This window comes from Ahaetulla prasina, chromosome 5 (assembly GCF_028640845.1).
Source record: "Ahaetulla prasina isolate Xishuangbanna chromosome 5, ASM2864084v1, whole genome shotgun sequence".
In the NCBI taxonomy this organism is placed as follows: domain Eukaryota; kingdom Metazoa; phylum Chordata; class Lepidosauria; order Squamata; family Colubridae; genus Ahaetulla; species Ahaetulla prasina.
In genome coordinates this window covers 81,691,234-81,705,610 of record NC_080543.1, presented here as the reverse complement: position 1 = coordinate 81,705,610, position 14,377 = coordinate 81,691,234, and the positions used below count along the sequence as shown (strand labels likewise).

General features: G+C 44.6%; 1 protein-coding gene across 1 annotated transcript in view; it reads right to left on the bottom strand.

The window, feature by feature from the left end:
• Positions 1-14,377, bottom strand: part of ADGRG2 (adhesion G protein-coupled receptor G2) — a 331,018-nt gene that overhangs the window by 17,275 nt on the left and 299,366 nt on the right. The window contains exon 27 of the mRNA XM_058186859.1: positions 12,346-12,629. Within this exon, the coding sequence (XP_058042842.1) occupies positions 12,346-12,629 (284 nt within the window). The remainder of the gene's footprint in view (positions 1-12,345; positions 12,630-14,377) is intronic.

The following is a 14,377-nucleotide window of genomic DNA, read 5'->3' as shown; positions in this document are numbered from 1 at the left end:
AGCCATGTACCAGCACCAGCAGACCATATGGCAGACCAAAAGCCAAGCAAAAGCCAGGAAAACATAATTCCAAAAGAGTAACCGCTGGGAAGACTGAGCTGGGGATACCAAGGAAGTACATCAAACAACTATAGGGCACTCCAATGTGAACAAATTAAAAAAAAATCCATATCGCAGTACTCATCAAGGGATACCCGTGTGATCTGGAGGTGGACAAGGGGTCATACCTGACCATTGTGTCCTGGAAGACTATCAAAAAAGCAGTCCCAGGGCTAGAGAAGAAACAGTTAAAGCCACAAAAAGTGGTTTTAAAAGACTACCAAGAAACCACATCCCCGTCCTAGGGAGCAGTTCCTTCCAAATCAAGTTTAAAAAATTCACTGGCCAGCTGCATATGATCATTGTGGACAATGACTTGCCAAGCCTGTTTGGACTGGAGTGGTTTGAGTCCCTGGGCTTGGGAGTGACCAGCATCCACACTGTCCAAGATGACAGCATTGAGGTCCTCATAAGGGAGTTTGCGGATGTTTTCGAACTTTGGACAAGTACATGGGGAAACCCATCTCTTTTAATCTAGATCCTAATAAAGGCACCATCAGAATGAAGCCAAGGAGGGTCCCCTTTGCGCTCCGTCCCAAAATAAGACAGTCAATTAGACAAACTAATTGTGCAGGGGATTTTGGAGCCATTTGATCACACTAAATGGGAAATAATCCTGATACTCCAATTAAACCAAATGAGTCAATCCGCATTGTGCGGACTACAAATGTACCCTGAATAAGGTGTTATAACAGAGTGCTTACCCAATTCCGGTTGTTCAGCATCTACTACACTCGCTGGGGCAAAGCAAAATATTCACAAAACTTGATTTGGCAGCAACTGCCAGCAACTGCCGATGGATGATGCCATTGCGGAAGCACAGACTATTGTGACACACCGGTGGCATTTAAATGCCGCCGGCTACAGTTTGGGGTGAGCGTGGCCCCAGGGCTTTTCCAAAGCATAATGGAACACCTCCTACAGGGCATTCCAAGAGTAATGCCTTGTTCTCCTGTATGCTGCTAAGAGAGTCCAAAGCAATGGGTTGTTAACTTCATCTGATTGGGCTGAGACTGAGTTGAATTTGTTTAAACACACCTCCTCTTCCTGTTTAGCCCCAGTTTATTAACTCAGTCGGCCATAGAGAGACTACCTCCTTTAGCTCCATTGCTTTTGACTCTTTTACCAACACACAGGACCTCAATAAATCAGAAAAAATTTTTAAAAAGAGTTTTAAAGTGCCCAATTTTTTTCTCTTGATTGCTGGAAACCGGAGCGGCAGGGAAAGAGGCTCGCGCTTCGCGCGCAGCCCAGTGCCGCACAGCTGAGCCGCCCGAAGTCCGGCGGCCATTTTTTCTTCAATCCAAGACCCTCAAGCCTCGTGGGATCGCCGGATTGAGGAACGGACATCGCTGGACCTCATCAAACTGTAAGTTGAGTCCAGCGGAGCGCAGGAGAAGCCGTGGTGTCGGCTTCGCGCCTGCAGGGGTGGAGGAAAGATCCGTGGTGTCGGATGCTAGTTCCCCCTGCCAACGCTGCAGTAAAAAGGGCGCTATAGAACTCTGAGTTCTGAATATAGAAGGTTATGGTTTGTTATATGGGTGGCATGCCTATTTATTATATGATAAGAAAGTTGATAAAATATTTAAAAATAATATAATTAGAAATGCATTATTGAGGGTTTGGAGGAAATATCAATACAAATTAGATGGAAAGATTCCAATATGGGCAAACCCGAGACACATGATAGAAAATATAAATATATATCAAAAGATGGAGGTAGTTACTTATAAAGAACTTCTTTGTATGGAAAAGGGGGAGTTACAATTAAAATCTAGAGAAAAGATGGGGGAAGAAGGGAAAAATTATACATGGTTCCAATATGGACAACTACAAGCTAGATGGAAATTAGATCAAAAAATAGGTGTTAAGCAAATTGAGGATAATTTGTTAAAACAAATGAGAGATCAAGGTCAACAGCATATTAAGAGGTTGTATAATGTATTAGTAGAAATAGATTCAGAGACTGATTTGGTTAAGGATTGTATGATTAAGTGGGCACAAAATTTTCAGCAACCAATAATGTTGGAAACTTGGGAAAGAATTTGGGTGAGGAATGTTAAATTTACACAAGCGCAAAATATGAGAGAAAATTTTATAAGATGTTTTATAGATGGCATTTAGACACCCAAAAATTGTCATGTATGTATCCTAATGTACAGGCTAAATGCTGGAGATGTGATTGTGAAGATGCTACTTATTATCATATATGGTGGACTTGCAAAAAAGTTAAAGCATTTTGGATTAAAGTATGGTGGATCATGCAGAATATTTTGAAAAAGAAGATTAAGTTTACCCCCCAGTTCTTTTTACTAGGAATAATTATGGATTGTACAGCTATAGAGACTAAATTGATTCTGAACTTAATAACAGCCACAAGACTTTTGATTGCTCAATATTGGAAGAAAGAAGAATTACCTACAATTGAAGAATGGACTCTTAAAGTATCAAATCTGGCAGAAATGGCAAAAATCTCTGCTTACTTGAAAGACTATACACAAGAAAAATATATTTTAGAATGGAAAATGTGGATTGATTATATTCAAAATAAGTATCAGATAAAAAAATATCAAATAGCATATGAGTAAATTTAGGAAATAATTTGTATTAGATATATTTTTGAAGGAGAGGGGAATTGAGAGTGTGAATAAGCGTGGAGAGACTAGAGATTATAATTTAGGAATTATTTTAGATTATGATTGTTAGTTTTGATACCCTGCATTTTGTTCTGGGAAGTCGGGGTGGGGGGTGGGGGGTAAAGGGGAAGGGAAAAAATAAAAGGGCGCTATAGGAGCAGTGGTGCCTGCTTCGCCCCATTTGGGGACCCCCCCCCAAAGCAACCCCCCATGCAGCCTTTGAATGCTTTGATTCCGGCTGTGGTGTCAGCTTGGTGCTAACTGGCCCTCATTTGATCTTATTCCAGGATTCTCAGATCAGGGCCACTATATTATTTGGGCATATATTCCAAGGCCTCTGATAACCACTAGGCCTCATTTCCAAGATGGCGGATCGCAGCAGATCTCCTTCCCGGGCTTCTGCCTCGCCCTCCCAAGGACACCTTACTAGCGTGGCTCCTCCCTCTCACAAGAGCAGATCCAAATCAAGGGCCTCTGCCACCAAATCCAAGTCTTCTACTTCTCTCCAAACCTCTGCTGCTGCAGAGAGAGATGCCTCCAGAAGACAACGGGCCTTGGATAGGCAATTTGATAAAGCAAAACAAAAATTAGCAGAGGAAGGCAGGGAAACTTCTGTTCCACTAACTGAAGATTCTCCTCTATTAAATCAGCCTGGATGGTCTCCCACTATCCCTAGTGGTTCAGGAGAAAACCAGGAAACAATTTGTACAGTTTTTGGAGATTCTTCTAGAGCCATGCCTGAGCCTCCACATCAGGCACCTTCTGCCACCTTCACTCCCACAGCAGCGGGAGTCTCCCATAGTGAAGACAGTAACCCTGCCATTTCTCAGGATATACGTCATCTTATTATGCAAACCATTTCTCAAGGCATTGACAACGCTTTCACTCAGAGAGGTTTCCCAGCTCCATCTCCTTCTGGCAGCTCTGACCAAAGACCCCATTCTGAGAGCCACCCACCCAGACTATGCGCGCTGCGCACACGGTCTCCAACCCCTTCACACCATAGTGAGGACTCCTTTTTGGGGGAGGAAGACATAGCAGAATATAATCTGTCTGAGGACGAAGAGTCTGCCCCAGACAAGCCTGCTCCCACCGGCCTTTTTCGCCATGAGCTTTTCTACACATTGTTACACAAGGCGAAAGTTACGGCCAACATGGGGGTTGCCTTACGCCAATCTGAGGGAGCTTCAGATCCGTCAGACCCCAACAAATTCCTCTTTACTGAACCAGTCTCAGAGCAACGGGTAATCCCTTCACCCAAGCTCTTCTTGGACACCATCCAACGTCAATGGGGTCACCCAGGTGCCATTCCTAATCCCAGTGGCTCAGACAAAAAGATGTACATGACGGATCAAGATCTGGAGGACCTCCTCAAGGTTCCTACCGTAGACACCCCAATTGCCACTTTAGCTTCTTCCTCCAACATTATACCTTCAGATGCAGCAGACGGTCTCCGAACGGAGGACCACAGAGCGGAACTCTCCACCCGCAAAACCCATCAAGCGACTGCCTGGGCTATCAGATCTGCCACAGCAGCCTCATTTTTTGCCAGAACCTCTTTGATATGGCTCAGACAAATGCAGGGGAGGATTCCTCAGGATGACTCCAGATTACATCAGGACATAAACAAATTGATAGCGGCTGCTGAATACACTGCGGATGCCACCCTCAACTCTGCAAAATTTGCATCCCGAGCCCTTGCCTCCAGCATCACCTCCAGGAGGCTGTTATGGCTCAGACAATGGCAAGCCGACATGAAGACCAAATGGCGGTTAGCGGCTGCCCCATTTAAGGGTGGAGCTCTCTTTGGTGAAGCACTAGATCCTATTTTAGTTGAGGGAAAAGACAAACGTAAGATCCTCCCCTACGTCTCCAGACGTTCAGATAGACGTCCTTCTCTACCTTACCGCAGACAGCCTTTTCGCGCCCAGGATCCCGGGTTTCAATCCCCGGCCTATCAACGCTCCTTCCAACCTCCCCCCGACAGGCTTCAGGACAGACAGTCCTTTCGTGATAGGACCAGACAATCCCAGACCAGACGTCCCTACCGTGGATCCGGCTTCCGACCTTATCGCAGGAACAAATGACTATCACGGCCAGGATCCCATCAGTGGTCGTCTCACCAAGTTCGCCCCTACCTGGTCCCACACGACAACCGATGCCTGGATACTGCAAACCATCTCTCTTGGTCTATCCCTCGAATTCAATTCAAGTCCTCCGAGGAGATTCATCCAATGCCAGATTCCCAAAGACCCCACCAAGAGGGCTCAAATGGAAGACGAGATTCAACACCTGTTGTCCATCAGTGCCATAGAACCGGTTCCCATGCCCCACCAGGGGACCGGCTTCTATTCAATTCTTTTCCTAGTGGACAAAAAATCAGGCGGCACCAGAGCCATCTTAGACCTGAAGCAACTGAACCTTCACATCAAATACCGCAGATTCAAGATGCACTCCCTCAATTCAATCCTAGGAAGCATCAGAAAAGGGGACTATCTAACATCCATCGACCTCAAGGAGGCCTATCTACATGTACCCATCAGACCAGCCCACAGACGCTTCCTCAGGTTCAGTTATGCCGGAGCCCATTTTCAATACAGGGCCCTGCCCTTCGGTCTATCTTCCGCTCCTCGTACCTTCACCAAGATTCTGGATGCCGTGGCGGCCCATCTTCGCACAATTCCAGTAAGAATGCAATGTTACCTCGACGATATCTTGATTCAGTCATCTTCCGCCCAGCAGGCGTTACAGGACTTACAGGTAACAATTCAATTCCTACAAGATCACGGCTTTTCGGTCAACAAGGCAAAGAGCCATCTAGTGCCTACGACCGAAATTGTCCATCTGGGAGCAAGAATCAACACCAGATCCTGCCAGGTGTTTCTTTCCCGAGACCGTCTCCTCAACATGAGAGACATGACAAAAAAGGTAAAGGCACTCAAGAGAGTTCCACTTTCACTGCTCTCACAGTTATTGGGAAAGATGGTCTCTTGTCTGTCAATCGTGCCCTGGGCACGTCTTCACTCACGACCCCTACAATGGCTTCTTCTCCCACATCAAAGAACAGGCAACAGCCATACCGAAATCAAAATTCCTCTGCCCCCAAAGGTCAGAAGGTCTCTACAGTGGTGGCTGTCTCCAGCCCTGACAAAGGGCTGCTCATTCCAGGAACATTGCCGTCTCGTCCTCACCACGGATGCAAGCCTCTACGGCTGGGGTGCCCACCTATCAGACCAGGTAACTCAGGGTGGCTGGTCCCCAACGACCTCAAGAACGACATCAACTGGTTGGAAATGAGAGCTGCTCATCTAGCTCTCAGGTACTTCAAGCGCAGCTATCAAACCATCATGTGCTACTGCTGACGGACAACACTACCACAAAGGCCCATGTGAACCGTCAAGGAGGCACCCGATCCCGCATATTGATGAAAGAGGCTGCAGCCATAGGCCTGTGGGCAGAAAAACATCTTCTCTCACTACAGGCAGCCCACATATCCGGAGTCGCCAACACACAAGCGGATTGGCTGAGCAGGACGACCATAGATCAATCAGAGTGGCAACTGCATCCGGACCTGTTTCTCACAATCACGATCAAATTCGGGCAACCCATAGTAGACCTCTTTGCCAGCCCGACCAACAAACAACTTCCAAGGTTCTTCTCCAGGTTCCAAACCCCAGGAGCAGAAGGAACAGATGCCCTACGATGTCAGTGGCCCAGGGGCCTTCTTTATGCCTTCCCTCCGACTCCCCTTCTTCCAAGGGTCATACGAAAGATCTTGGAACAGAGGGCAGAAATTCTCCTCATAGCCCCTTATTGGCCTCGACGGAGTTGGTTTGCGGATCTGGTGAGCCTGTCTGTCAATCCACCTTGGCGAATTCCACCGGATCAGATTTCTCTACGCCAAGGAGCCATTCTCCACCCAGAACCCCAATATTACCAACTAGCCGTCTGGCACTTGACAGGGAGATACTAAGGAAAGAAAAGCATTCCATGGGGGTCATCTCCACCCTTCTGGCTTCTAGACGCCCATCCACAACGCGTATTTACGAGGCCACATGGTCATCATTCCATTGCTGGTGTCTTAGGCAGCGAATAGAACCTACTTCTGCCTCCATCAGACATATCCTGCAATTCCTCCAGGACGGATTGGACAAGGGTTTAGCCACCAACACCATCCGCCGGCAGGTTGCAGCTCTTGCCACTGTTTTATTCTGTGACGGGACCTCCACACTTTCTCAACACCCCCGTATCCGACGTTTTCTGAGGGGAGCTTACAATCTGCGACCGCCTCCGGTACACAGATACCCTACCTGGGACCTAACCCTTGTCCTTCAGAAGCTTACGTCTTCCCCTTTTGAACCCTTGAGCTCCTCCAGTCTCAAGCTCTTAACTTTTAAAGTTGCCTTTCTCATAGCCATAACCTCAGCCCGCAGGATCTCCGAGATCGCTGCCCTTTCGGTTAGGAAGGACTTATGCATTTTTCACTCTAACCGGGTCATTCTCCGATTAGACCCTACCTTTCTCCCTAAAATAAACACAAGTTTTCATAGGTCTCAAGAAGTCATCTTACCGGATTTTTGTCCTCATCCCAAGCATCCATCGGAGCGCCGATGGCACACGCTGGACGTTAGAAGGGTCCTGCGTATTTACCTCAACAGAACAGCTCCTTTCAGGAAGACAGAATCTCTATTTGTCTCCTTTCAACCAAGGGCTCTGGGCACCAAAGTCTCCCCATCCACCATAGGCAGGTGGATAAAGGCATGTATTTCCATGGCCTACGACCAGCAGAGACACCATCTTCCAGGCCGCATCACCGCACACTCCACCCGCAGCGCGGCCACCACAGCTGCCTGGGCCACCCAGGCCTCTATCTTGGACATTTGCAGAGCAGCCATGTGGGCCTCTCCTTCGCCATTTATTAAAAACTACAAGATGGACCAATTTGCCTCAGCCGAGGCCTCATTCGGATGGAGGGTCCTACAGCGAGTTCTTCCTGTTACTGAGTCTTCCTAATTTTTCCTTTCCCGCCCTAGGGATATTTTGCTTGGGTATATCCCATTGCTTTGGACTCTCTTAGCAGCGTACAGGAGAAGGAACATTGGCTTACCTGAAGGTTCCTTCTATGTACGCTGCGTGAGAGTCCAACCCCTCCCTATTTCACTTCTTGTTTTTGTCTCTACAGGAGGCCGGAGGTTATAGTTCCGTTTTTTTCCAGTTTTCAAATTGAGTTCGTCTTCTCCAATACCGCTTCTTCGTTAATAAACTGGAGCTAAACAGGAAGAGGAGGTGTGTTTAAACAAATTCAACTCAGTCTCAGGCCAATCAGATGAAGTTAACAACCCATTGCTTTGGACTCTCACGCAGCGTACATAGAAGGAACCTTCAGGTAAGCCAATGTTCCCTTTGATGATGTCCTTGTGTCACAGGACAACAAAGAAGAACTAATCCATCGATTGAAAGAAACACTGAGGCAGTTCCAGGAAGGCGGACTTAAAGTTAAAAAAGAAAAATGTAACATAGCCATGCCACAAGTCAAATTTTTTGGATATTTAATTGATGGCTCAGGGATACATCCAACCCAAAACAATGTTAAAACCATTAAGAAACCCCCACACCAAAAAATCAAACGGAACTCCAGGCGTTTCTTGGCCTGTTAAACTTTTGCAGTATTTTTCTACTGCAGAAGGCTACGATTGCTGAACCATTACACCGGCTGCAAGATAAGAAGGCCAGTTGGACCTGGGAATGGAAGGAAGCCTCTGCCTTTTCTGCAGTCAAGAACTTGTTGTCATCCAAAAGCTCCTTGTCCAATATAATGAGACATTACCCCTTATATTAACTTGTGATGCATCCCCTTTTGGGATTGGTGCGGTCCTCAGGCATCAGGTGCCAGATAGGACAGAGGCTTCAATTGCCTTTTATTCTAAAATGCTGCCTTCTGCAGAAAGGAAGTACGGCCAGCTGGACAAGGAAGCACTGGCTGCTGTAGCGGGGGTGGTGGTGTCAAGCGTTTCCATGAATACCTATATGGAAAGGACTTTGAACTTCTCACCGATCATAAACCACTACTGGGCATCATTGCAGGGGACCACCCTACCCCGAACACGTTACCACCAAGAATGAATAGATGGACAATTTTCCTAGCCGCATACAACTACACATTACAACTACTACATACAACTACAAATACACTGGCCAGGCAAGGACATTGATCATGCAGACACCCTTAGCTGGTGCCCCCTCCGAGATCTCATAGAAGATCCCGCATCCATTGCACCCCTCCTGCTCATCGAGGATTTCGCAACTATCCTGGTCACAGTGGCTGAGGTTGCAGGACAATCAGCAAAGGGCAGAACTTTGTCAAAAGTTCTGAACTGGGTGTGGAGGGGGTGGCCTGAGGGACCATGGGGGAGGAATTCAAGCCATTCATAACCAAAAATTGGGAATTGTCAGCCCAAAAGGGGTGCCTGTTCTGGGGGATCGAGTGGTTGTACCACACAAGGAAGCAGGTACTAGAAGCATTACATGTGGGGCACCCAGGCATCGTCCAAATGAAGACTTTGGCCAGGAGCTATGTTTGGTGGCCAAACATGGACGGGAATATAACAGAATGGGTTGCAACTTGTAGAACATGCCAGGAATCCAGGCCAGCACCACCAAGGGCGCCTGTTGTGATCTGCCAGCAGTCTGCGGAGTTGGCAGTGGAGTCGGAAAGTGAGGAGGCTGGGGAGGACAATGGGTCAGTCGTAGAGTCAAGAAGGCCCGGAAGAGGTCTCTGCGTTGGAGGCAGAGATGGGGCCAGGGCCATCTGGGAGCAATGTATGGACTCGAGCCTCCAGAGGCGGACAGCAGAGAGGCAGAGGAACAAGAGAAGCCTGTTCCTAGTGCACGCATGCAAAGAACTGCCAGAAGGCAAAAGCAGCTAAAGCAAAAAGGATGACTCAGAAGTAAGGCCAGGAGATGATTTATCCCTCCCATAAGGCTTAAAAGAGCAGCAATGTCTCTTGGGTTCTTTGTAGGAAAGCAACATTGCTACAATTGTTTCTTGTCTCCTGTTTCTGAACTTCGTGGGGTTCTTGCCAAGAAAAGCCTTCATTGTGCCAAAGAAGCCAAAGAAGACAAAGGTTTGTGATAAGGCCGAAGGACTTTGTTTCAGACTTAATTTGGACTAAGCTGAGAATGAAGTAATTCTCAGCTGTTCTAACAAAATATGTTTGTTTAGAACTGATTGTGTCTGGTAATAACTACTTGGGCCTGGGTCACAACAGCAGCCACATGGGAATGTGAGAAGTCAAAGGGGCCATGGTCTAGAGCAGTGGTTCCCAACCTTTTCTTGTTTGAGGCACAACCTTTTCTTGTTTGAGGCACCCTTGGAAAGCCTTTCAAAAGTTCCCGGCACCCTTATAAGGAAATAGATATTTAAAATCTCCGTAGCTCAAAAGTTCCCGGCACCCTCAAAAGATCTCACGGCACCCCTTAGTGCCGCGGCACACTGGTTGGGAACCACTGGTCTAGAGTGCACATTGATTTTGCAGGACTGGTTCAGGGTCAAACCTTCTTAATCATTGTAGACCCATACATGGCTAGAGGTAATACTGATGCTAGAGGTAATACTGATGCTCACAAAATGGCTAGAGGTAATACTGATGCTCACAACGGCCAAAGCCGTAATCAAGGTATTGCGGAAGGTATTGCTACCCACAGGGTTTCTAGATGTCCTAGTATCTGACAATGGAGCACAATTCACCACAAGACAATCTGAATTATTTTTAGCAGAACAGGAAATAAGGCATGTCCTGATCGCACCTTTCCATCCGGCTAATAATCTGATTGCTTATTTGTAGCCTATGACTATCATTAAGTGTTGTAAGTGTTGTACCTTGATGAAGGTATCTTTTCTTTTATGTACACTGAGAGCATATGCACCAAGACAAATGCATTGTGTGTCCAATCACACTTGGCCAATAAAAATTCTATTCCATTCTATTCTAATGGTCAAGCAGAACGAATGGTGCAATCAACCAAAGAAATGTTAGCCAGGATGGGTCGGCCAAGATAGATTCCTGCTAGCAAATCGAAGCCCGGCAGAATTATAAATGGGTTGTAAACTAAGGTCCCAGCTAGACAGACTACACCCAAATTACAGTACTGAAGCACCCATAGATTCGACCAGCAAGCCCCGGTCTTTTAATATAAGGGACCTAGTCTATGCACACAATCCAGGGCTGAATAGGGAACTCTAGCCTAAGACAGTTCGAAAATACTCTGCTCCAAACCGCTTCCAAAACAGCAATAGAAAAAGACAGTACTCCATCCCGAACAGACTCCAAAACAACTGCAGATGCCGGCCTACATTATCATGAACCAAATACCCTACTCTCAAACCCAAACAGGGTACACGCACACACACCTGAAGGGCCACGCATCCAGCAAAGAGTTCACGAAGAGTTGGGCCGGGTGGAGTCAGCCATGCTACTGGAGAACTTCCAGGCAATTCCATTCACTGACGGGAGTGACAACAGGCCTGACCGCCCAGACTGCCGCCACTGGTACAAATGAGCCGCGCAGGTCAGGTTCAACCCACCAACATGCTGCCTACCTGCATGATTACATGCTGTAAGTCTTCACGGATTGGCTAAGTGACATTCCAGAGGGAAGGGGTATTGAATATGTAAATAGAGAGTGAAGCTGGGAGCATAGGCTTCACTGAGGTCCGGGTTTAGCTGGACATTAGCATATCCGCTGCTCATTAGTCCGTTTGAGCAGCAGGAAAATTAAAGCATTGTCAGTAGCTAGGGTGCCAGACAGCTCCCTTTAAAAGAGAGCGCTGCCAGCTAACCTAGCAGAAGTTTTTCCAAGACGCAAATAAAGAGCTAAGTTAACTTGCTGGAGTCCTGCCTCTTCTTTCAACTTCCATACTTAACAATAGGATTTTAAGTCTATATTATTTTTCAACATAGGCTGGCAAATAGCTTTGATTTTGCAGATCCCTGAAAGGATAATGGGGCCCCTCAGGGTTCCTAAGACTTTTAAGAAACATTGCCTTAGGTGCTTCAGAGTCTCTTCTGCATTTTTAACTGAGAGTGTTTTCATTCATTTGCTGATTCTAAATATACATATTTCATAATTGGGGGGTGGGGACTGATGGAGGAAGTGTCAAAAAAAGTAAAAATGGCAGCTAGGTCTGCACAATCAGCCCTTTTATACATGTTTTGACCTCAGACATATGTACAAAGGGATGGGGTTTTGATTTTGCAGTGATTATCACACTGACTTTTTCAACTCTTCCTCAGAAATAGCCATTTTCATATTTATGAACAATGTTTGCAATATAACAAAATAGCATTTGTTTACTATCACAGCTTCTTGCTTTTTAACAATGCCTTAGTTATCACATCAATACTACTAAGCAGTGCTTCGCTTATTTGATTTATGTGTTTCCAAAAGGATTTATTTAACTATAGCAATAATGCCATTTAAAACTTAAACAGAATTGATTGCGTTAATTATTTTATAGTATGATAAAGCAAAACAGTAAAATAGGATGAAATAATTCATTTTTGTTCAGTTAAAGAATATCAGTCTATTGTGAAGTTCTTAAATCACATACCTTGCAAAGTATTAAAAACTGCAAAGAGATACATAAAAATAAGATTTACAGGATCCCATGCAAAAAAAGCAAATCCCCAAGTAATTCCCAATAAGAACGTAAGGCCAGCAACACTCCTGAGATCTTGTATACTAGTTTTCCTCTGGGTACCAAGCTGCTTCTTCTTTTTGATTCTACAAAGCTGAATCAGTACTACTATGAACATACTGATGTTCAGCAAAAATATTGTACAGAAGTATCCCACAACTGTGATGTAAAATACAATGTCATTCTTAATCCAGCAGCTAAAATACAAAAAATAAGGTATACATCAATTACATATACATATTTTGAAAACCAAGAGGCCAAAATTTAGATCCAACAAGTCAGCTAACTAGACCCATTAACTGAAATGAACTGAAATTAGTAAGTAGACAATATGCATTCCTTAAATATATCTAGCTTAATCAGACTGTTACCTGATTTGATGTTCAATTTAATTTATTATTGTAACTCATTAATCTACAATAAAACCTTTTTTTAATATCCAAGGTAAGCCTTATTTAAATTTTATCCTTTTATTTTTATACACATATGTGATAGAGAAGTTGTTACTATATTGCGTTTTTTATTATTGTTAGTAACTAATAACATAGAGGGAGCTTTGTCGCCTTTGGTTTTGTCCTGGATTGGTAACTTAGCAAGAAGCTATAGTTGCTGTTGGACAGCTGATCATTTTTCTCCAGTTCAGTTGAGGTACAATGAAGGGTTTGTGAAGGGCTAACATTTTGTTGTTCATCATGTATGCATTTTGGAATGCGGGTAGCGCTCTTATCTTGGATGGCAAACCTCATTTAAGCAGCGTTCCCAGCATATACAAGAATACAGGATGAAACAAAGTTGTAGCCCTGAAACACTGTTGCATTTGCTTTCTAGCATAAACACGTATTCTCACGAAAAGGTTGTAAAGCTTGGTCTACAAAATACTGACATATGGTAGGAGAATTCAACATACCCTGTGGTAAAACACACCAATGATAGCGTTTTGTTGGTTGACTATTATTTAACACAGGCACAGTAAAAGCAAATTTTTCTTTGTCCTGTGTCTGTAAAGGAATTGTAAAGAAACAATCTTTCAAATCAAAAACCAGTAATTTATGAGACTGTGGGATTAAATTAGGATTTGGAAGACCACATTGTAAAGGACCCATTGGTTGAATGCATAAATTAATTTTTCAAAGGTCGTGCAAGAATGTCCATTTACCACTTTTCTTTTTTATAACAAAAACAGGAGTATTCCATGGACTAGTGGAAGGCTCAATGTGGCCAGCATCCAATTGCTTCTGTACTAAGGAATGAAGAGTAATCAATTTTTCAGATGATAAAGACCATTGCTCAATCCAAATAGGTGTAGAACAAATCCATTTAACAGGAAGTGCCATCGTCTAAAATCAAATGAGCATTGAGAAGAGAAAGAAGATCCCTGCCCCATATATTAGTATGAATATCTAAAATGTAAGGTTGTAAAGAGACAGACTTACCTGCAGAAGTTGTGATGGTAATAGGATGAATGCTTTGCCAGGAAGATGTTGACCCACCAATGCCCCACAAGAAATTAACAGCATATTTGGGCCATTGCACGGGCCACTGCAAAAGTGAGATGACAGTAACATCGGCACCTGTATCTAATAATCCTTGAAAAGGTTGCTTATTAAGGTATAATGTAAGAAGTGGACGAGAAGAATTAATTGAATGAAGAAGTCCTACAGAAAGAGAAGTAGAACCAAATCCAGCATCACCACGATGTCCTGTACTTGAAATAGGAACTTTATAAGGTAGAAAAAGAAGTTGTGCAACAGAAGAACCTTTAGAAAGAAGTTGTGGAATATTAACCCAAATTTGCATCAGAATAACTCCAGTATAATCAGAATCAATAACTCCTGGAACTACAAAGCATCCCAATTTATGAGCAGAAGAACATGGTAAAATAAGACCAACTAGTCCAGAGGGAATAGGACCAGAAAACTGTGAAGGAACAAGTTTAACTTCTAAG